Source organism: Coregonus lavaretus (genome assembly GCF_964263955.1).
Source record: "Coregonus lavaretus genome assembly, chromosome: 28".
NCBI classification, from domain to species: Eukaryota; Metazoa; Chordata; class Actinopteri; order Salmoniformes; family Salmonidae; genus Coregonus; species Coregonus lavaretus.
Genome location: NC_140015.1, coordinates 32520175 through 32543903, shown reverse-complemented (window position 1 = coordinate 32543903; position 23729 = coordinate 32520175). Strand labels below are relative to the sequence as shown.

Sequence of the window (23729 nt, the reverse complement as noted above, 5' to 3'; positions counted from 1 at the left end):
GCATATTGGTATTAAAAGACAGCAACGTATTCACCTACAAATATGTGTTTAGGCATATCATTAGTTAGCTAGCCAGCTATCACATTAATTGTGAAAAAATATAATAGCCAACGTTTGCTAGCTAAGCGCTGGCCAGCTAGCTAAGCACTAGCCAGTCAGTGGCGCTGACAGTTTTTAAAACTGGTATCAACATAATGTGTTTCACTCTATCACATAAAACATGACATTGCTAACTAGGCATCAATTAGCTAACACAATTGTAAAGTTTATTAGGAAGTTTAAGTAATAAGTTAGACACTCACCAGACAACTTTGGTAGGTAGCTAGCTAGATAGCATGATTTCCATTTTCCAACAGATTTTACTAATCCCCCTGATTGGTCGTCAATGGTTATTGGTCTTGGAACTCGTGTTCACCAGAAGCGGCTTCCAGTAAACTGTTTGCCGCTAGTGGGAATAAATATTATTTTGGCCAAAGGTTTGCCACAGACTCACCACTAGTGGCAAACATTTTCAAACTTCTGGCAACATTTTGAGGCACACTATTTAGTTTGCAGCAAATTTGCCACAAACTTGCTGGAAGTTTGCCGCAACAAATTCACTTTTGAAAGCGATTGCAGGAAAAAATGGAACTACATCTTTTAGGCTATTTGATCTTTGTCAAAGTGTTATTTTGGAGAAAATAACGTTGTTTTTTCATCAATGCATGTAATGATGCTTTATTACAATTGCAGGCTGAAGAACTCTCTGAAAAGATAACTTGTTACACACGGAGTGACACACAGAGTGATACATTTAAAAGACAGTATTGGCCGCTTGTGAAGTGTATAACCATCAAGGTGCCAAACTCCAAAGACCTGCTGGAGCATGTTGTGCTGGTTGATCTTCCAGGCAATGGAGACTGCAACAAGAGCAGAGATGAGATGTGGAAATCGGTAATTATTTACAATTCTTATTGATGATGATTCCATATTCTGTTTAGAATTGTATTCATGCAACTTCTAATTTGGTTGGTGTTAGATCAACATCACAGGTACAGGGCCAAATGGAAGGCTATATCTATGTATTTTAGTTTATTTATAGTTATCTACAATTGATTAAACATATTTTAAGTTTTAAGTTAATGTTACACTTCTTCAGTTTGTTGGAAACTGTTCTGCTGTGTGGATTGTGAGCGACATTGCAAGAGCAACTTCAGAAAAGGAATCTTGGGAGATTTTAGACAGCACCGTGAGCCTGTTTGGACCTGGTGGAGAATGTCGAAGCATCAGTTTCATCTGCACCAAGACAGACGACATTGAGGAGAATCAAAAGGCTGATGCACGTACCTGTATTTTGCGCAGAAATGAAACAACCAAGAAGCAAGTGAGGGACAAATTCAACAAACAAAAAGAAGTTAAGGTAAGTTACATCTGACATAAAGGAATCTTCTGTGACATGTCAACATGCTCATACTGTATTTTGTAGTGGTGAAGATTTAGGAATTTCATGGAATTACATGAGAGCAAGACTACATTGAACACCAGAGCTTTTCAGACATTTTTGTTGTCTAATATACAAAACAAACAACTGAGTAATAGGTACATATTTTTATTTATAATAAGGTAAGACATTTATTCTAATTTGTCAGTCATATTATTCAAAATCTTCAAAATGTATTTGATTATTTTAAATTAGTTGAAGCACAACAGCTTGCATGAGCACAATGAAAATAAATTTTTAGAGCTTGCAAAATGTCAGTGTGTGGACTTAATTGAATTGGCTGTCATTGTCTCATAAACACCTTTCAGAAACACTTCAGTGGGGGAAAGGATTTCCTTCAGGTGTTTACTGTGAGTTCCAAGGAATACCAAAAGGAAAAGCATTTGCAACAAGAAGAGACAGGTACGATAACTGAACGTGTTTTTTGATTCTACGACATAGAGACAATTGTGTCCTGTATTTATATGCCTATGCTTTTTTGGGGATTATTTGTGTGTATTATATTGTTGTAAACTGCTTTACATAGCAACAAACTTCACTTAAGCACCATACCTATTTCAATATGACCTGTCTTATCTGGCAAATTTAAACATGCAATATGTCCTAGTCAAGAACAACTCCAAGTGTAACCTGGACCATATTATAGTCAATAATGCAGGTTCATGTTTTCTATCAAATATTGTGGGTAATGTGTATACATACAGCATGCTAAGCTATTCTCATAGCATCGAAGAACACTGACACCAACCAAATGTAGAAATAAATCTCTTTTTTTAACTTATGTTTCAGAAATACCCAAACTTCAGGAATTTCTCAGAAATCTCAACGATCGTCGCACAAAGACTTCACATTATGTTTCTGGAGCCTATGGGATACTCTCTCTGATACAAGCAGCCAAAAGCAGCAACATGGTATTGACTTTCAGCAGAACAAAAGTATTTATCTCAGCTAACATACTCCTATCATGTGAATCAGTGTATTATATTGAGTTTGGATTTCAGACAGACAGCAAAGAAGAGGTGTGCCAGGTTCTGGAACAGAGGCTCAAGGAGGAGATCAAGTCCATTGGTCAAACTATGGATGAGGCTTATGAGACTTTTGAACGATGCCTCTCAGAAGGAGTTCAACAGTCTGAAGAATCATGCGAGAAATTAATGAACAAAGTGATAGCACCAGTAAGCTATTTTTAAAAAACGTTTTAAGAATAGCCGCTTTTGCACTGTCACCCTACACTGAGTATACCAAACATTAGGAACACCTTTCTAATATTGAGTTGCACCCTGCCTCTTTTGCCCTCAGAACAGCCTCAATTTATCGGGGCATGGACTCTACAAGGTGTCGAAAGCGTTTCACAGGGATGCTGGCCCATGTTGACTCCAATGCTTCCCACAGTTGGCTTGATGAAAAACCCAACAGCGTTGCAGTTCTTGACACAAACCGATGCGCCTGGCACCTACAGTGGGGAAAAAAAGTATTTAGTTAGCCACCAATTGTGCAAGTTCTCCCACTTAAAAAGATGAGAGAGGCCTGTAATTTTCATAATAGGTACACGTCAACTATGACAGACAAAATGAGAAAAAAAATCCAGAAAATCACATTGTAGGATTTTTTATGAATTTATTTGCAAAGTATGGTGAAAAATAAGTATTTGGTCAATAACAAAAGTTTCTCAATACTTTGTTATATACCCTTTGTTGGCAATGACACAGGTCAAACATTTTCTGTAAGTCTTCACAAGGTTTTCACACACTGTTGCTGGTATTTTGGCCAATTCCTCCATGCAGATCTCCTCTAGAGCAGTGATGTTTTGGGGCTGTCGCTGGGCAACACGGACTTTCAACTCCCTCCAAAGACTTTCTTTGTGGTTGAGATCTGGAGACTGGCTAGGCCACTCCAGGACCTTGAAATGCTTCTTACGAAGCCACTCCTTCGTTGCCCGGGTGGTGTGTTTGGGATCATTGTCATGCTGAAAGACCCAGCCACGTTTCATCTTCAATGCCCTTGCTGATGGAAGGAGGTTTTCACTCAAAATCTCACGATACATGGCCCCATTAATTCTTTCCTTTACACGGATCAGTCGTCCTGGTCCCTTTGCAGAAAAACAGCCCCAAAGCATGATGTTTCCACCCCCATGCTTCACAGTAGGTATGGTGTTCTTTGGATGCAACTCAGCATTCTTTGTCCTCCAAACACAACGAGTTGAGTTTTTACCAAAAAGTTATATTTTGGTTTCATCTGACCATATGACATTCTCCCAATCCTCTTCTGGATCATCCAAATGCACTCTAGCAAACTTCAGACCGGCCTGGACATGTACTGGCTTAAGCAGGGGGACACGTCTGGCACTGCAGGATTTGAGTCCCTGGCGGCGTAGTGTGTTACTGATGGTAGGCTTTGTTACTTTGGTCCCAGCTCTCTGCAGGTCATTCACTAGGTCCCCCCGTGTGGTTCTGGGATTTTTGCTCACCGTTCTTGTGATCATTTTGACCCCACGGGGTGAGATCTTGCATGGAGCCCCAGATCGAGGGAGATTATCAGTGGTCTTGTATGTCTTCCATTTCCTAATAATTGCTCCCACAGTTGATTTCTTCAAACCAAGCTGCTTACCTATTGCAGATTCAGTCTTCCCAGCCTGGTGCAGGTCTACAATTTTGTTTCTGGTGTCCTTTGACAGCTCTTTGGTCTTGGCCATAGTGGAGTTTGGAGTGTGACTGTTTGAGGTTGTGGACAGGTGTCTTTTATAGGTGTCAGTTCAAACAGGTGCCATTAATACAGGTAACGAGTGGAGGACAGAGGAGCCTCTTAAAGAAGAAATTACAGGTCTGTGAGAGCCAGAAATCTTGCTTGTTTGTAGGTGACCAAATACTTATTTTCCACCATAATTTGCAAATAAATTCATAAAAAATCCTACAATGTGATTTTCTGGATTTTTTTTCTCAATTTGTCTGTCATAGTTGACGTGTACCTATGATGAAAATTACAGGCCTCTCTCATCTTTTTAAGTGGGAGAACATGCACAATTGGTGGCTGACTAAATACTTTTTTCCCCACTGTATAACCATACCCTGTTCAAAGGCACTTAATTGTTTGTCTTACCCATTCACCCTTTGACTGGCACACAGAGTCCATGTCTCAATTGTGTCAAGGCTTAACAATCCTTCTTTAACCTGTCTCCTCCCCTTCATCTACATTGATTGAAGTGGATTTAACAAGTGAGATCAATAAGGGATGATAGCTTTTAGCTGGATTCACCTGGTCTGTCTATGTCATGGAAAGAGCAGGTGTTCTTAATGTTTTGTATAATCAGTGTATATCCGTGCTAGCCAGTTTGTGCTAGCGCCAGAGAAGCTGAAAATCAAGAGACTCAACCAGGACCCCAAAAGCGATGTGATTATTTATTGTAACTCAGGTTCGCGTGAGATAGATTCAGAAAAGTAAATGGGAGAATAATCTTTCATAGATAGATGCACGTGTGGGATGAGACGACTAACGGGGAACTTTGTTCCGGTAAGCAGAGTTTTTGTCATTGATCATTTGGACAAATCATGATTTCGCAGGTGTTGTCATCTTTCGAATTTCGGAAGGGGAGGGTACATTTGGCCATATACTTGCCAGTCACTTGCAAAAAAGGGGGGTGGAGCTACCATCCTGCTTCCGCTCCTCGTTCTAGTATCTTGTGGAACACGTCTGCCCCCAGAATTTAATCAAGCATTGGACAGAACTATGCAAGGTTTCCGAAATTTCTTCAATTAATGGGAGAGGGATATTTACCATCAAGCAAATGCAACAAATATATATTCAGCAAAACATGAACCTCTACTGCATGTTTATCAACCTCACCAATACTTTTGACACTGTAAACAGGGAGGGGTTATGGAAGACCTTCTGTGGTGGTGATGTACAGTGGGGAGAACAAGTATTTGATACACTGCCGATATTGCAGGTTTTCCTACTTACAAAGCATGTAGAGGTCTGTAATATTTATCATAGGTACACTTCAAGTGTGAGAGATGGAATCTAAAACAAAAAACCAGAAAATCACAATGTATGATTTTTAAATAATTAATTTGCATTTTATTGCATGACATAAGTATTTGATCACCTACCAACCAGTAAGAATTCCGGCTCTCACAGACCTGTTCGTTTTTCTTTAAGAAGCCCTCCTGTTCTCCACTCATTACCTTTATTAACTGCACCTGTTTGAACTCGTTACCTGTATAAAAGACACCTGTCCACACACTCAATCAAACAGACTCCAACCTCTCCACAATGGCCAAGACCAGAGAGCTGTGTAAGGACATCAGGGATAAAATTGTAGACCTGCACAAGGCTGGGATGGGCTACAGGACAATAGGCAAGCAGCTTGGTGAGAAGGCAACAACTGTTGGCGCAATTGTTAGAAAATTGAAGAAGTTCAAGATGACGGTCAATCACCCTCGGTCTGGGGCTCCATGCAAGATCTCACCTCGTGGGGCATCAATGATCATGAGGAAGGTGAGGGATCAGCCCAGAACTACACGGCAGGACCTGGTCAATTACCTGAAGACAGCTGGGACCACAGTCTCAAAGAAAACCATTAGTAACACACTACGCCGTCATGGATTAAAATCCTGCAGTGCACGCAAGGTCCCACTGCTCAAGCCAGCGCATGTCCAGGCCCGTCTGAAGTTTGCCAATGACCATCTGGATGATCCAGAGGAGGAATGGGAGAAGGTCATGTGGTCTGATGAGACAAAAATAGATTTTTCTTACGGTGCCACTCCTTAGTTGCCCTGGCTGTGTGTTTCGGGTCGTTGTCATGCTGGAAGACCCAGCCACGACCCATCTTCAATGCTCTTACTGAGGGAAGGAGGTTGTTGGCCAAGATCTCGCGATACATGGCCCCATCCATCGTCCCCTCAATACGGTGCAGTCGTCCTGTCCCCTTTGCAGAAAAGCATCCCCAAAGAATGATGTTTCCACCTCCATGCTTCACGGTTGGGATGGTGTTCTTGGGGTTGTACTCATCCTTCTTCTTCCTCCAAACAAGGCGAGTGGAGTTTAGACCAAAAAGCTCTATTTTTGTCTCATCAGACCACATGACCTTCTCCCATTCCTCCTCTGGATCATCCAGATGGTCATTGGCAAACTTCAGACGGGCCTGGACATGCGCTGGCTTGAGCAGGGGGACCTTGCGTGCGCTGCAGGATTTTAATCCATGACGGCGTAGTGTGTTACTAATGGTTTTCTTTGAGACTGTGGTCCCAGCTGTCTTCAGGTCATTGACCAGGTCCTGCCGTGTAGTTCTGGGCTGATCCCTCACCTTCCTCATGATCATTGATGCCCCACGAGGTGAGATCTTGCATGGAGCCCCAGACCGAGGGTGATTGACCGTAATCTTGAACTTCTTCCATTTTCTAATAATTGCGCCAACAGTTGTTGCCTTCTCACCAAGCTGCTTGCCTATTGTCCTGTAGGCCATCCCAGCCTTGTGCAGGTCTACAATTTTATCCCTGATGTCCTTACACAGCTCTCTGGTCTTGGCCATTGTGGAGAGGTTGGAGTCTGTTTGATTGAGTGTGTGGACAGGTGTCTTTTATACAGGTAACGAGTTCAAACAGGTGCAGTTAATACAGGTAATGAGTGGAGAACAGGAGGGCTTCTTAAAGAAAAACGAACAGGTCTGTGAGAGCCGGAATTCTTACTGGTTGGTAGGTGATCAAATACTTATGTCATGCAATAAAATGCAAATTAATTACTTAAAAATCATACAATGTGATATTCTGGATTTTTGTTTTAGATTCCGTCTCTCACAGTTGAAGTGTACCTATGATAAAAATTACAGACCTCTACATGCTTTGTAAGTAGGAAAACCTGCAAAATCGGCAGTGTATCAAATACTTGTTCTCCCCACTGTACATGAAGTTATGATGTACCAAGTCTCTCGATTTTCAAATTTCTCCAGCGATAGCACGCATTGGTTCGCACAAATACAGTTGAAGTCGGAAGTTTACATAAACTTAGGTTGGAGTCATTAAAACTAGTTTTTCAACCACTCCACAAATGTCTTGTTAACAAACTATAGTTTTGGCAAGTTGGTTAGGACATCTACTTTGTGCATGACACAAGTAATTTTTCCAACAATTGTTTACAGACAGATTATTTCACCTATAATTCACTTTATCACAACTCCAGTGGGTCAGAAGTTTACATACACGAAGTTGACTGTGCCTTTAAACAGCTTGGAAAATTCCAGAAAATGATGTCATGGCTTTAGAAGCTTCTGACAGGCTAATTGACATAATTTGAATCAATTGGAGGTGTACCTGTGGATGTATTTCAAGGCCTACCTTCGAACTCGGTGCCTCCACAAGTCTGGTTCATCCTTGGGAGCAATTTCCAAATGCCTGAAGGTACCACGTTCATCTGTACAAAAAATAGTACACAAGTATAAACACCATGGGACCACGCAGCCGTCATACCGCTCAGGAAGGAGACGCGTTCTGTCTCCTAGAGATTAACGTACTTTGGTGCGAAAAGTGCAAATCAATCCCAGAACAACAGCAAAGGACCTTGTGAAGATGCTGAAGGAAACATGTACAAAAGTATCCATATCCACAGTAAAACGAGTCCTATATCGACATAACCTGAAAGGCCACTCAGCAAGGAAGAAGCCACAGCTCCAAAACCGCCATAAAAAATCCAGACTACGGTTTGCAACTGCACTAAGAGACAAAGATCATACTTTTTGGAGAAATGTCCTCTGGTCTGATGACACAAAAATAGAACTGTTTGGCCATAATGACCATCGTTATTTTTGGAGGAAAAGGGGGGACTTGCAAGCTGAAGAACACCATCCCAACCGTGAAGCACGGGGGTGGCAGCATCATGCTGTGGGGGTGCTTTGCTGCAGGAGGGACTGGTGCACTTCACAAAATAGATGGCATCATGAGGAAGGAAAATTATGTGGATATATTGAAGCAAGACAGCAAGACATCAGTCAGGAAGTTAAAGGTTGGTCGCAAATGGGTCTTCCAAATGGACAATGACCCCAAGCATACTTCCAAAGTTGTGGCAAAATTGATTAAAGACAACAAAGTCAAGGTAATGGTGTGGCTATCACAAAGCCCTGACCTCAATCCCATTGAACATTTGTCGGCAGAACTGAAAAAGTGTGTGCGAGCAAGGAGGCCTACAAACCTGACTCAGTTACACCAGCTCTGTCTTGAGGAATGGGCCAAAATTCACCCAATTTATTGTGGGAAGCTTGTGAAAGGCTACCCAAAACGTTTGACCCAAGTTAAACAATTGAAAGGCAATGCTACCAAATACTAATTGAGTGTATGTAAACTTCTGACCCACTGGGAATGTGATAAAATAAATAAAATATGAAATAAATAATTTTCTCTACTATTATTCTGACATTTCACATTCTTAAAATAAAGTGGTGATCCTAACTGACCTAAGACAGGGATTAAATGTCAGGAATTGTGAAAAACTGAGTTTAAATGTATTTGGCTAAGGTGTATGTAAACTTCCGACTTCAACTGTATGCCGTAGGCTCGCACGATACTGGAAAAGCAGCTATTGAAGAGATACTCATGCATGACAGATTTCCAATGATGTGCTGTTGAAAACGTCTAACATATTTTCTTAATTTTTTCCCAGAAAGGGAAAAAAGGCTGTGGATATCAAGTAGTGAAGGCTTTATGCAAGAATGGTGGCGTTTATAAACCAAAAGGGAAAAGGGAAAGGAGAAGGGAAATAAACCTTAATGAGAGTTTAGCCTCATGTATGAGAAGTCTCATTGATGAAGAGTTTAAGATATATTTCCCGTAAGTAATATAATCATTATCTAAATATATATGTGCATTTGGAAAGTATTGACCTTTTCCAGTCAAGTTTTTTTCCCCTTATTTTAATTTTTTATTTTTTATTTCACCTTTATTTAACCAGGTAAGCCAGTTGAGAACAGGTTCTCATTTACAACTGCGACCTGGCCAAGATAAAGCAAAGTAGTGCAATAAAAACAACACAGAGTTACATATGGGGTAAAAAAAAACATAAAGTCAGAAATACAACAGAAAATATATATACAGTGTGTGCAAATGTAGCAAGTTATGGAGGTAAGGCAATAAATAGGCTATAGTGCAGAATAATTACAATAGTATTAACACTGGAATGCTAGATGTGCAAGAGATTATGTGCAAATAGAGATACTGGGGTGCAAAAGAGCAAATTAAATAACAATATAGGGATGAGGTAGTTGGGTGGGCTAATTTCAGATGGGCTGTGTACAGGTGCAGTGATCGGTAAGGTGCTCTGACAACTGATGCTTATAGTTATTGGGGGAGATAAGAGTCTCCAGCTTCAGAGATTTTTGCAATTCGTTCCAGTCATTGGCAGCAGAGAACTGGAAGGAATGGCGGCCAAAGGAGGTGTTGGCTTTGGGAATGACAGGTGAGATATACCTGCTGGAGCGCAGACTACGGGTGGGTGCTGCTATGGTGACCAATGAGCTAAGATAAGGCGGGGATTTGCCTAGCAGTGATTTATAGATGGCCTGGAGCCAGTGGGTTTGACGACGAACATGTAGTGAGGACCAGCCAACAAGAGCGTACAGGTCACAGTGGTGGGTAGTGTATGGGGCTTTGGAGACAAAACGGATGGCACTGTGATAGACTACTTATCAATCTACACACAATACACCATAATGACAAAGTGAAAACAGGTTTTTAGAAATAAATAAATAAATGTAAAACATCAATACCTTATTAACCTAACTATTCAGACCCTTTGCTATTAGACTCGAAATTGAGCACAGATGCATCCTGTTTCCATTGATCATTCTTGAGATGTTTCTACAACTTGATTGGAGTCCACCTGTGGAAAACTAAATTGATTGGACATGATTTGGAAATAATAATAATAATAATATGCCATTTAGCAGACACTTTTATCCAAAGCGACTTACAGTCATGCGTGCATATTTTTTTTTTTTGTGTATGGGTGGTCCCGGGAATCGAACCCACTACCTTGGCGTTACAAGCACCGTGCTCTACCAGCTGAGCTACAGAGGACCACAAGACACACACCTGTCTATATAAGGTCCCACAGTTGACAGTGCACATCAGAGCAAAAACACAGCCATGAGGTTTAAGGAATTGTCCGTAGATCTCTGAGATAGGAATGTGTGGTCTGATGAAACCAAGATTGAACTCTTTGGCCTGAATGCCAAGCGTCACGTCTGGAGGAAACCTACGGTGAAGCATGGTGGTCGAAAAATCATGCTTTGGGGATGTTTTTCAGCGGTAGGGACCGGGAGACTAGTCAGGATCGAGGGAAAGATGAACGGAGCAAAGTACAGAGAGATCCTTGATGAAAACCTGCTCCAGAGTGCTCAGGACCTCAGACTGGGATGAAGGTTCACCTTCCAACATGTCAACGACCCTACGCACATCAGCAAGACAACACAGGAGTGGCTTCAGGACAAGTCTCTGAATGCCCTTGAGTGGCCCAGCCAGAGCTCGGACTTGAACCCGATCGAACATCTCTGGAGAGACCTGAAAATAGCTGTGCAGCGACTCTCCCCATTCAACCAGACATTGCTTGAGAGGATCTGCAGAGAAACACTATGCACCTGAGCTCAATTTTGAGTCTCATAGCAAAGGTTCTGAATACTTATATAAATATGGTATTTGTTTTTTATTTTTAATACATTTGCAAACATTTCTAAAAACCTGTTTTCGCTTTGTCATTATGGGATAATGTGTATCAAAAATGATTTTAGAATAAAATGTGGAAAAAGTCAAGGGGGCTGAATACTTTCCAAATGCACCGTATACCATTTTCTAGCTCTGAATCTCTACTTGTATCCAATCTAAAAAAACACAATTTCAAATTTTGCTACATAAGACCGAATCGAGGCGGTGAGTCACAAATCGTGGAAATGTTTTTATATATTTCTGGTGTTAATTTAAGGTCATTTAATGTCTAAAAACTTGTTTGCTCGTTATCATTATGAGGTATTCTGTGTAGATTGAAGATGAATTGTTTTTATTTAATCAATTTTAGAATAAGGCTGTAACGTAACAAAATGTGGAAAAAGTCAAGGGGTCTGAATACTTTCCGAATGCACTGTATATAATACACATGGAATGATAAGGGCCTTGACTCAAATCTAGTAACCATCTTTCTGATTTGCAGAAACGAGGGCGAACGTGGGCCAATCAAGGAGCGGATTGATACATTCACCCTTGACACAAACAGCTTGGTTGGGGAGCACCCGGAAGTGTCACTGCATCTGACATTCCTCAAGACGGAGGTAAGGTTTAAAAAGAAATCAGTCTTGAGGCCGATACGTAAAGCTTAAAGAACAATGATACTAGCAAGAGCATTGTGCGGGTTTCTCTTTCATGTTATTCAATTGTTACCATGCACCTGCAACAAAGCTACAGTGCCTTGCAAAAGTATTCATCCCCCTTGGATTTTGTTACATTACAACCTGTGATTTCAATTAATTTTTATTTGGATTTCATGTAATGGACATACATATAATAGTCTAAATTGGTGAGTGAAATGAAAAAAATAACTTGTTTCAAAAAATTATAAAAAATAAATAACAGAAAAGTGGTGCGTGCATATGTATTCACCCCCTTTGCTATGAAGCCCTTAAATATGATCTGGTGAAACCAATTACCTTCAGAAGTCACATAATTAGTTAAATAAAGTCCACCTGTGTGCAATCTCAGTGTATATACATACACCTGTTCTGAAATGCCCCAGAGTCTGCAACACCACTAAGCCAGGGGCACCACCAAGCAAGCGGCACCATGAAGACCAAGGAGCTCTCCAAACAGGTCAGGGACAAAGTTGTGGAGAAGTACAGATCAGGGTTGGGTTATAAAAAATATCAGACACTTTGACCATCCCACGGAGCACCATTAAATCCATTATTAAAAAATAGAAAGAATATGGCATCACAACAAACCTGCCAAGAGAGGGCCGCCCACCAAAACTCACGGACCAGGCAAGGAGGGCATTAATCAGAGAGGCAACAAAGAGACCAAAGATAACCCTGAAGGGCTGCAAAGCTCCACAGCGGAGATTGGAGTATCTGTCCATAGGACCACTTTAAGCCGCACACTCCACAGAGCTGGGCTTTACAGAAGAGTGGCAAGGAAAAAGCCATTGCTTAAAGAAAAAAATAAGCAAACACGTTTGGTGTTCGCCAAAAGGTATGTGGGAGACTCCCCAAACATATGGAAGAAGGTACTCTGATCGGATGAGACTAAAATTGGGCAAACCCAACACCTCTCATCACCCCGAGAACATAATCCCCACAGTGATCCCCACAGTGAAGCATGGTGGTGGCAGCATCATGCTGTTGGGATGTTTTTCATCGGCAGTGACTGGGAAACTGGTCAGAATTGAAAGCGTTATGGATGGAGCTAAATACAGGGAAATTCTTGAGGGAAACCTGTTTCAGTCTTCCAGAGATTTGAGACTGGGACGGATGTTCACCTTCCAGCAGGACAATGACCCTAAGCATACTGCTAAAGCAACACTTGAGTGGTTTAAGGGGAAACATTTAAATGTCTTGGAATGGCCTAATCAAAGCCCAGACCTCAATCCAATTGATAATCTGTGGTATGACTTAAAGATTGCTGTACACCAGCGGAACTCATCCAACTTGAAGGAGCTGGAGCAGTTTTGCCTTGAAGAATGGGCAAAAATCCCAGTGGCTAGATGTTCCAAGCTTATAGAGACCCCAAGAGACTTGCAGCTGTAATTGCTGCAAAAGGTGGCTCTACAAATTATTGACTTTGGGAATCTTTGAAGATTTTGCATCTTCAAAGTGGTAGGCATGTTGTGTAAATCAAATGATACAAACCCCCCCAAAATCCATTTTAATTCCAGGTTGTTAGGCAACAAAATAGGAAAAATGCCAAGGGAGGTTGAATACTTTCGCAAGCCACTGTAGAAGATAGCTCAGATGTACGAGTGCCTTTTTGAAACTAAATCAGGAAATGCAACATTGAAATATTAAGGAAACCACTTAAATTAGTTTCTATCTGAAAGGAAACTGAGTTGAAGGCAAAACTAATCTGTGACCTCCGCGAGAAAAAGAAAAGAATCTACTCCACTCTAACCGAGTCAATCAAGGACACCATGCATCGATGCTATATAAGTAAGTCTTAAAATGAAAATGTTTTAGCTGAGATAAAGTGTTGTGGCCTAGTTATGAAAATTATAATGATATTTGGGAAGTAACAAGTTTTCAAACATATTTAGAATGTATTAATAGCAGATGAAGTCATACAATGGTTATGGAAACAATATGATGACTGTGTTTTAGGGGCATCAGAGCATACAGGAAAAGATTCTCTAAAAAGGATGAAAGATGAGCTACACCATCACATGAAGAATAACAACATTTTCCAGAAGGCTAAGGAAGATATGCTGGTTCGTTTAACCAACCTGAAGGTTTGAAACATTGTACAGTAGAGTTAGAGTTCGAAAAATGCATTTAAGTGACACTCAACAATAATACAATAATACAAAATACTGATATAAAAGTATAATAACACATTGTGGACCACTGGAATTGAGTTTCGAGGCACTAAAAACAATCATGGTCAAACATGGTACAGGCTTAATCTATAATACTATAATTACATCATCTATACAGATGTATGCATAAAAACAAATAATAAAAGGGTAAAGATATACTTGGACTACATATCCATAATGCATTTATTACAGATCTATAAGTATTTCACAAACTTGTTATTACAGGTCCCAACCGCATCAATAAAGATTAATGAAATATATTAATATCATATATATATAGCACATTCGTGTCATACTATGCAAAAGCTGATATTTAGGTACAGTATCTTAATAAAAGCGACATTACAATGACAGCCTAGTGTCATCATTATGGCTGTTCTCAAACGTGTGCTTCTGCCATACCGGTATTAGAGACCACGTATTGAAAATGATGCTGATATGTAGCATGTACCAGCCCCATTTCTCCCAACGGCCGCTATAGCCATTACTTACCTTCTTCTTCCTCTCACTGAGGTCAATGGTGCATGAAGATCCCAACAGGGTTGATTCCCTAGGGTACATTTTATGGATCAAATCGTGTAGTTGAGGGTCATAACATAACTCATTAACAGGCCTCCACATCACAATGAAGTTGGTCATACTGTTCTATAACGCACACATTAAGGGTCTATGTATGCAGTCAAAGTAAAGTAAAATCTATTTTCCCATTCATAAAGCATTTATAGCTAAGCATTTCATGGTAATTAACTGTGCAGTTTGCCACTCAGATCTATAATACCAACAATAAAGATCTGTGTATGAATTTTATGCAGTTAATGTACAGTCATATCTATTTTCTCATGCATAAAGCATTTATAAATATGCCTTATCAAAAAGAATACGGAGAGATTCCGGGTGACGGCCTAGATTCAAAACATACGATCTTCAAAGGTCGTCACTATTTTCCACAAAGTCATAAACCCGCCTATTTTCTACCATTTATCTTCTTAAAATCTATTTTTAAACCTAACCCTAACTTCAACCCTAACCTCAATCACACTGCTTAGCTTATGCCTAACCCTAACGTTAAATGAACACCACAAATACAGTACCAGTCAACAGTTTGGACACACCTACTCATTCAAGGGTTTTTCTTTATTTTTACAATTTTCTACATTGTAGAATAATAGTGAAGACATCAAAACTATGAAATAACACATGAAATCATGTAGTAACCAAAAAAGTGATAACCAAATCAAAATATATTTTTGATTTTACATTCTTCAAAGTAGCCACCCTTTGCCTTGATGACAGCTTTGCAAACTCTTGGCATTCTCTCAACCAGCTTCACCTGGAATGCTTTTCCAACAGTCTTGAAGGAGTTCCCACATATGCTGAGCACTTGTTGGCTGCTTTTCCTTCACTCTGCGGTCCAACTCATCCCAAACCATCTCAATTGGGTTGAGGTCCGGTGATTGTGGAGGCCAGGTCATCTGATGCAGCACTCCATCACTCTCCTTCTTGGTCAAATAGCCCTTACACAGCCTGGAGGTGTGTTGGGTCTTTGTCCTGTTAAAATACTAATGATAGTCCCACTAAGAGCAAACCAGATGGGATGGCGTATCGCTGCAGAATGCTGTGGTAACCATGCTGGTTAAGTTTGCTTTGAATTCTAAATAAATCACTGACAGTGTCACCAGCAAATTACCCCCACACCATCACACCTCCTCCTCCATGCTTCACGGTGGGAACCACACATGCAGAGATCATTTGTTCAGCTACTCTGCATCTCACAAAGATGGCGGTTGGAACCAAAAATCTCAAATTTGGACTCATCAGACCAAAGGACAGATTTCCACCGGTCTAATGTCCATTGCTCGTGTTTCTTAGCCCAAGCAAGTATCTTCTTCTTATTGGTGTCCTTTTATTAGTGTTTTTTTTGCAGCAATTTGACCATGAAGGCCTGATTAACACAGTCTCCTCTGAACAGTTGATGTTGAGATGTGTCTGTTACTTGAACTCTGTGAAGCATTTATTTGGGCTGCAATTTCTGAAGCTGGTAACTCTAATGAACTTATCCTCTGCAGCAGAGGTAACTATGGGTCTTCCTTTCCTGTGGCAGTCCTCATGAGAGCCAGGTTCATCATAGCGCTTGATGGTTTTTGCAACTGTACTTGAATAAACTTTCAAAGTTCTTGACATTTTCCGGATTGACTGACCTTCATGTCTTCAAGTAATGATGGACTGTGATTTCTCTTTGCTTATTTGAGCTGTTCTTGCCATAATATTGACTTGGTCTTTTACCAAATATGGCTATCTTATGTATACCCCCCCTACCTTGTCATAACACAACTGATTGGCTTAAACGCAATTCCACAAATTAACTTTTAAAAAGGCACACCTGTTAATTGAAATGCATTCCAGGTGACTATGTCACGGATTCTGCCGAGGCTGCTCCTCCTCCTTGTTCGGGCAGGCTTCGGCGTTCGTCATCCCCGGAGTACTAGCTGCCACCGTTGAATGTTTCGATGTTTGATTGCTGTTGTCTGTCTGTTGCACCTGTGTCCGTTTGTGTCTAATTGTGTGTCCTATAAGTTGCCTGTTTGGTGTTGGTTAGTTTGTGTGTTGTTATCCGCCTGTCCGTTAGTGCTGCGTGTTTTTCTCTGTTTATTGTTTTATTGGTTTACGCACAGTTTGCGTAATCGCTTGCCTCTGTTTATTTGTTGAGGCCGTTCATTGTATTGTGCTTTGGTTTGCACTAGTAAACTTTGTTGGACTAAGCTTCGGTGTCCTGCGCCTGACTCCCACACCACATTTACCTCAGCCATTGACAGAACAAAACACCATATGGAGTCAGCAGGAGCAGCGGCGGGCCCCAAGTCGCTGGAGGATCGGATCAGCGACCAAGACACCATGATCCGGCAACTTGGGGCCGCCATGAACGAGGTGTCCAACACGCTGCGCCGATTGGTTACGGGAGAGGTGCCCACGTCTTCGCACAACTTACCATCACCATCGGCTAGTCCTCCTCTCCCAGCACCGGAACCCAGTGGCATTCGGCTCTCACTCCCGAGGTCATATGATGGTTCTGCAGCCGGGTGTCAGGGGTTCCTCCTGCAGGTGGAACTCTACCTGGCCACCATACACCCGGCGCCCTCGGGATACGAGAGCGTCTCCGCCCTCATCTCCTGTCTATCCGGCAAGGCGTTGGAGTGGGCCAACGCCGAATGGAGGGGAATAGACGCCGCCACCATCACCTACGCGGAGTTCTCCCGCCGCTTCAGGGCTGTGTTCGATCATCCACCTGAGGGGAAGGCGGCGGGGGAGCGTCTGTTCCACCTCCGACAGGGGAAGAGGAGTGCACAGGAGTTCGCCCTGGAGTTCCGGACTCTAGCGGCGGATGCGGGGTGGAATGAGAGGGCCCTCATCGACCATTACCGGTGTAGCCTACGAGAGGACGTTCGTCGTGAGCTGGCCTGCAGGGACACCAACCTATCCTTCGACCAGTTGGTGGACATTTCCATCCGTCTCGACACCCTGCTGGCTACCCGCGGACGTCCCGAGTGGGGGACGTCCATTCCACCCTGCAGCACCTCCGAGCCGGTTCCCATGGAGCTCGGGGGTGCTGGCGCTAGGGAGAGGAGGAGAGAGAACCCGAGGGGGGCCGTCCCCTGCACCAACTGTGGCCGTGGAGGACACACTGCGGCTAGGTGCTGGGGAGGGTCTCCTGGGAGAGGGGACAACAGGTCACGCACTGGGGAGTCATTTCAGGTGAGTAGGCGTCCCACTTACCCAGAGCTCTCTGTTGATCACTTGTGTATACCTGTGAGATTTCCACAGGTGGCACCTCATTCCCAGCATAAGGCGCTAGTAGATTCAGGCGCAGCTGGGATCTTTGTTGATCGTGAATTTTGTTATAGGTTAGGAATTCCCCTTCGGCCGGTAGAAGCCCCCTTTCCTGTTCATGCCCTAGACAGCCGGCCGCTGGGGTCGGGGTTGATCAGAGAAGTCACAGCACCACTTAAGATGACGACGCAGGGGGGTCATGAGGAGATCATTCAGTTTTATCTGATCGACTCTCCTGCGTATCCCGTGGTGCTGGGGCTTCCCTGGTTAAGCGCCCATGATCCTACCATTGCGTGGCAACAGAGGGCTCTTATGGAGTGGTCTGCCCAGTGTGTAGGGAGATGTCTAGGTGTTTCCTTAGGGGCGACCTCGGTGGAGAGTCCGAACCAAGTGCCCGCAATGCGCATTCCCCCTGAATATGAGGATTTAGCACTTGTGTTCAGCAAAACGAGGGCAACACGGCTACCACCTCATAGACAGGGGGATTGTGCGATAGATCTCCAAACAGGAGCGGCATTTCCGCGGAGCCGTGTGTATCCCCTGTCTCAAGAGGAGACCGCGGCTATGGAGACTTACATAGCCGAGTCCTTGGCACAGGGATACATACGGTCCTCCACTTCCCCGGTTTCCTCGAGTTTCTTCTTTGTGAAGAAGAAGGACGGGGGTTTGCGCCCATGTATTGATTACCGTAGTCTATATCAGATCACGGTTAAGTACAGTTACCCTCTTCCTCTGATTGCGACTATGACGGAGTCATTACGCGGAGCGCGGTTCTTCACAAAGTTAGATCTCAGGAGCGCGTACAATCTGGTGCGCATTAGGGAGGGGGATGAATGGAAAACAGCATTTAACACCACCTCGGCTCATTACGAGTATCTCGTCATGCCATACGGGTTAATGAATGCTCCTTCAGTCTTCCAATCCTTTGTTGACGAGATTTTCCGGGACATGCATGGGCAGGGTGTGGTAGTATACATCGACGACATCCTAGTGTACTCTTCTACACGAGCCGAGCATGTAGCCCAGGTGCGCCGAGTGTTGAGGAGGCTGTTGGAGCATGACTTGTATGTCAAGGCAGAGAAATGCTTGTTTTTTCCAGGAGTCCGTCTCCTTTTTGGGTTATCGATTGTCCGCGTCTGGTGTGAAGATAGAGGTTGACCGTGTGTCGGCCGTGCGTAATTGGCAAACTCCAACCACTGTAAAAGAGGTGCAGCAGTTTTGGGGTTTTGCTAATTACTACCGGAGGTTTATCCGGGGCTTTGGACAGGTGGCAGCTCCCATTACGTCCCTGCTAAAGGGGGTCCGGTGCGTTTGCAGTGGTCAGCTGAGGCGGACAGGGCATTTGTTAAACTAAAGAACCTGTTCACTTCGGCTCCGGTGCTGGCGCATCCGGATCCCGCTTTACCATTCCAAGTTGAGGTAGACGTGTCCGAGGCCGGTATTGGGGCAGTCCTGTCGCAACGATCCGGCACGCCACCTAAACTCCGCCCCTGTGCGTTCTATTCTAAGAAGCTCAGCTCGGCAGAGCGTAATTATGACATAGGGGACAGGGAGCTGTTAGCTGTAGTCCAGGCCCTAAAGGTGTGGAGGCATTGGCTTGAGGGGGCTCAACACCTCATTCTGACTGAACACCGTAACCTGGAGTACATCCGGGCAGCTAGGAGACTAAACCCTCGTCAGGCTAGGTGGAACATGTTCCTAACCCGATTTGTTTTTAAGATCACATACATCCCAGGGTCCCAGAACGGTAAGGCAAATGCCCTGTCCCGGCGGTATGACACAGAGGAGAGGTCCATTGAGCCTACTCCCATACTGCCGGAGTCTTGTCTGGTGGCTCCGGTGGTGTGGGAGGTAGATGCGGAGATCGAGCGGGCACTGCGTACCGAACCTACTCCCCCAGAGTGTCCGGTGGGGCGGACGTATGTTCCGCTCGAGGTTCGTGACCGCCTTATTTATTGGGCTCATACATCACCCTCCTCTGGACATCCAGGTATTGGCCGGACAGTGCACTGCCTTAGTGTGAAATACTGGTGGCCAACGTTAGCTAGGGATGTGAGGGTGTATGTCTCCTCCTGCTCGGTGTGCGCCCAGTGTAAGGCGCCTAGACATTTGCCCAGGGGAAAGTTACATCCCCTGCCCGTTCCACACCGACCATGGTCCCACCTCTCGGTGGATTTTGTGACAGACCTTCCCCCCTCCCAGGGGAATACCACTATTTTGGTCGTTGTGGATCGGTTTTCCAAGGCCTGTCGTCTCCTCCCAATGCCGGGTCTCCCTACTGCCCTACAGACCGCTGAGGCCCTATTTACCCATGTTTTCCGGCACTATGGGGTGCCCGAGGATATAGTGTCTGACCGAGGTCCCCAGTTCACCTCCAGAGTCTGGGGGGCATTCATGGAACGCTTGGGGGTCTCGGTGAGCCTTACCTCGGGTTACCACCCAGAGAGCAATGGGCAGGTAGAACGAGTCAACCAGGATGTGGGTAGGTTTCTGAGGTCCTATTGCCAGGGCCGGCCGGAGGAGTGGTCAAGGTATATCCCATGGGCAGAGATGGCACAGAACTCTCTCCGCCACTCCTCCACCAATCTAACCCCTTTCCAGTGTGTTTTAGGGTATCAGCCGGTTCTGGCACCATGGCACGAGAGCCAGATCGAGGCTCCTGCGGTGGATGAGTGGATTCGGCGCTCGGAGGAGACGTGGGACGCTGCACATGTCCATCAGCAGCGGGACATCCGTCGACAGAAGGCGAGCGCCGATCGCCACCGCAGTGAGGGACTGGTATACGCACCGGGAGATCGAGTCTGGCCCTCGACTCGAAACCTGCCCCTCCGCCTGCCCTGCCGGAAGCTGGGTCGGCGGTTTGTGGGGCCCTTTAAAGTCCTGAGTATATTTAACGAGGCGTGTTACAGGTTACAACTGCCTATTGATTATAAGAATATTAACCCCTCGTTCCATGTGTCTCTTCTCAGGCCGGTGGTAGCTGGTCCACTCCAGGAAGATGAGATAGGAGAGACCCCTCCGCCCCCATTGGACATCGAGGGGGCTCCGGCGTACGGAGTCCGGACCATCTTGGACTCGAGACGCCGGATGAGTGGTCTCCAGTATCTCGTGGAGTGGGAGGGGTACGGTCCGGAGGAACGGTGCTGGGTGCCTAGGAGGGACATCCTAGATCCATCCCTCCTGACTGAGTTCCACCGTGGTCATCCCACGCGCCCGGGTCCGCGTCCTCCTGGCCGTCCCCGAGGCCGGGGTCGGCGCACGGCTGGAGCCGCGCGTCAAGGGGGGGGGTACTGTCACGGATTCTGCCGAGGCTGCTCCTCCTCCTTGTTCGGGCAGGCTTCGGCGTTCGTCGTCCCCGGATTACTAGCTGCCACCGTTGAATGTTTCGATGTTTGATTGCTGTTGTCTGTCTGTTGCACCTGTGTCCGCTTGTGTCTAATTGTGTGTCCTATAAGTTGCCTGTTTGGTGTTGGTTAGTTTGTGTGTTGTTATCCGCCTGTCCGTTAGTGCTGCGTGTTTTTCTCTGTTTATTGTTTTATTGGTTTACGCACAGTTTGCGTAATCGCTTGCCTCTGTTTATTTGTTGAGGCCGTTCATTGTATTGTGCTTTGGTTTGCACTAGTAAACTTTGTTGGACTAAGCTTCGGTGTCCTGCGCCTGACTCCCACACCACATATTCCTCAGCCATTGACAGACTACCTCATGAAGCTGTTTGAGAGAATGCCAAGAGTGTGCAAAGCTGTCATCAAGGCAAAGGGTGGCTACTTTGAAGAATGCAAAATTATGTTTAACACTTTTTTGGTTACTACATGATTCCATATGTGTTATTTAATAGTTTTAATGTCTTCACTATTATTCTACAATGTAGAAAATGTTAAAAATTAAGAAAAACCCTGGAATGTGTTGGTGTGACTAAACTTTTGACTGGTACTGTATATAAAAATATGAAATTCTACAAGATGTGACTCACCGCCTTAATTCGGTCTTACCGAGCAAAATTTGAAATTGTGTTTTTTACATTGGATAGAAGTAGAGACTCAGAGCTAGAAAATTGTATGTCACACACTGTAGTTGAGGAACAATGGGAAAGTATCAACTTTCAAAGCAGAATTAATGGCCTTTGAATGTTTAAGACTAAATGTTGTGAAAGTAGTAGAAAAAAGTAGTTGTAAAAATATCCTATATCCTAATCTGACTTTGGTGCAGGTCATGTTCTTCACATTACCGTCTCTTGTAAACACTACTATATCAAAAGTGTAAAATCAAAGTGTATTTTTCACATGCACAGGATACAGAAGGTGTAAACGGTACAGTAAAATGGTTACTTGTGTAACAGTGTTGCTTCCATCCCTCTCCTCGTCCCAAACTGGGCTTGAACCAGGGACCCTCTGCACACATTGCCTACAGTCACCCTCTAAGCATCGTTACCTATCGCTCCACAAAAGCTGCGGTCCTTGCAGAGCATGGGAAAGAACTTCTTCAAGGTCTCAGAGCAAGTGACGTCACCGATTTCACACCGGTTACACTTGCATACTTGCATAGTAGCAACAGCAAAAATATATCTATAATATATGGAAATGTAGCTAGACCCTTACCCGTAGCTTCACGGCAGCCATTTAACTAAGTTTTGTTTGTGGTTACATTTTGTGTGGCCCACGTTGTCAAGTCACTCCGGTTCACATTGACCTTAGTAGTAGTCCATCACAACTTTCTTTGTCGATAGCGCCTGCTGAAATTCAGGGCAGCAGTGTTGTTGAGAGCAGTCCATCTTGTTTTGAGCAGTCCAACGTTATATAAAAAAAGACGCAGTAGACAGGATTATCGTGAAAGTGACAAACTGAAACGTTTTCATTTTCGTCAAAAACTACTTTATATCGAAGATGTGTCTTTGATTTGACGGCCTGCAAATACGCAGTTTGGCACGAGTCGACTGTTAGACCCAATGACGTGTTTCTACGCATGAGTTTAGCTAGACAACGTCGCCATGATTTTGCATACAAGTGTGATCGGGGATTTCTATTGGAGAAGCAGTTTCTTCCTATCTTCATACTGTACTGTCTTTGCCTTAGTGTCTTCAACCTAGGTGACAGCCCAGTGTTCTTCTGGCTTCTTATGAGCTTTTTTTATGTACAAACTTTAACTTTCAGTCATGAAATAGTGAACAAAAAGGTTAACTTAATGTTTAATTCCTTTTTTTGAAACTTTTTGCGGAAGCGAGAGGTCACCAGGAAGTGGTCGCCTCTCACGCACTCCTCCTGTGGTTGTGCCAAGGGGCCAGGGTTCTGGTGTAGAGGCAAGGTTTCGACTTCTCCTTCAGTTTTGCTTCGGTATTGCAGTTTAACTGACGCCCGGCCCAGAAAGACTATTTCCATACACGGCCTCATAGAGAAGTCAGATTTGAACATTCCTAATAAGACACTTTAGTCATCACATTTGTGCACTAAACATTCATTGAATTATTCAAATAATTGTAGCTGAGGCCAATAATTTTTCTTCTTCTTCCCATAACGCACAGCTGAAGATATTAACATTATTTATTGATTCAATGTCTGACGTTCTGTTTTGTGTCCGTGTTCTTTTTGATAATTTAGGCATGTTTATAAATGCTTTATGAATTGGAAAATAGATTTTACTTTACTAAGACGGGAAATAATTCATACATAGACCTTTCATGTGTGCGTTATAGACCAGTATGACCAACTTAATTGTGATGTGGAGGAGGGCTGTTAATGAGTTACGAAAGCATCAAGATATGAGCCTCAACTACACAATTTCATCCGTAAAATGTACTCTAGGGATTCAACCGTGTGGGGATCTTCATGCACCATTGACCTCAGTGAGAAGAAGAAAAGGTAAGTCACAGGCCGGTGGG

At 43.7% G+C, this 23729-nt stretch overlaps 1 protein-coding gene across 1 annotated transcript in view; it reads left to right on the top strand.

Annotated features, from left to right (window-relative positions):
- Positions 1-21795, top strand: part of LOC311103434 (nuclear GTPase SLIP-GC-like) — a 64987-nt gene extending 43192 nt beyond the window's left edge. Inside the window, exons 12-21 of the mRNA XM_084145000.1 lie at positions 733-933; positions 1139-1399; positions 1789-1882; positions 2270-2391; positions 2482-2655; positions 9128-9294; positions 11666-11783; positions 13541-13649; positions 13818-13945; positions 20827-21795. Of these exons, the coding sequence (XP_084001126.1) occupies positions 733-933; positions 1139-1399; positions 1789-1882; positions 2270-2391; positions 2482-2655; positions 9128-9294; positions 11666-11783; positions 13541-13649; positions 13818-13945; positions 20827-20859 (1407 nt within the window). The 3' untranslated portion in view covers positions 20860-21795. The remainder of the gene's footprint in view (positions 1-732; positions 934-1138; positions 1400-1788; positions 1883-2269; positions 2392-2481; positions 2656-9127; positions 9295-11665; positions 11784-13540; positions 13650-13817; positions 13946-20826) is intronic.
- The last annotated feature ends 1934 nt before the right edge of the window (positions 21796-23729 follow it).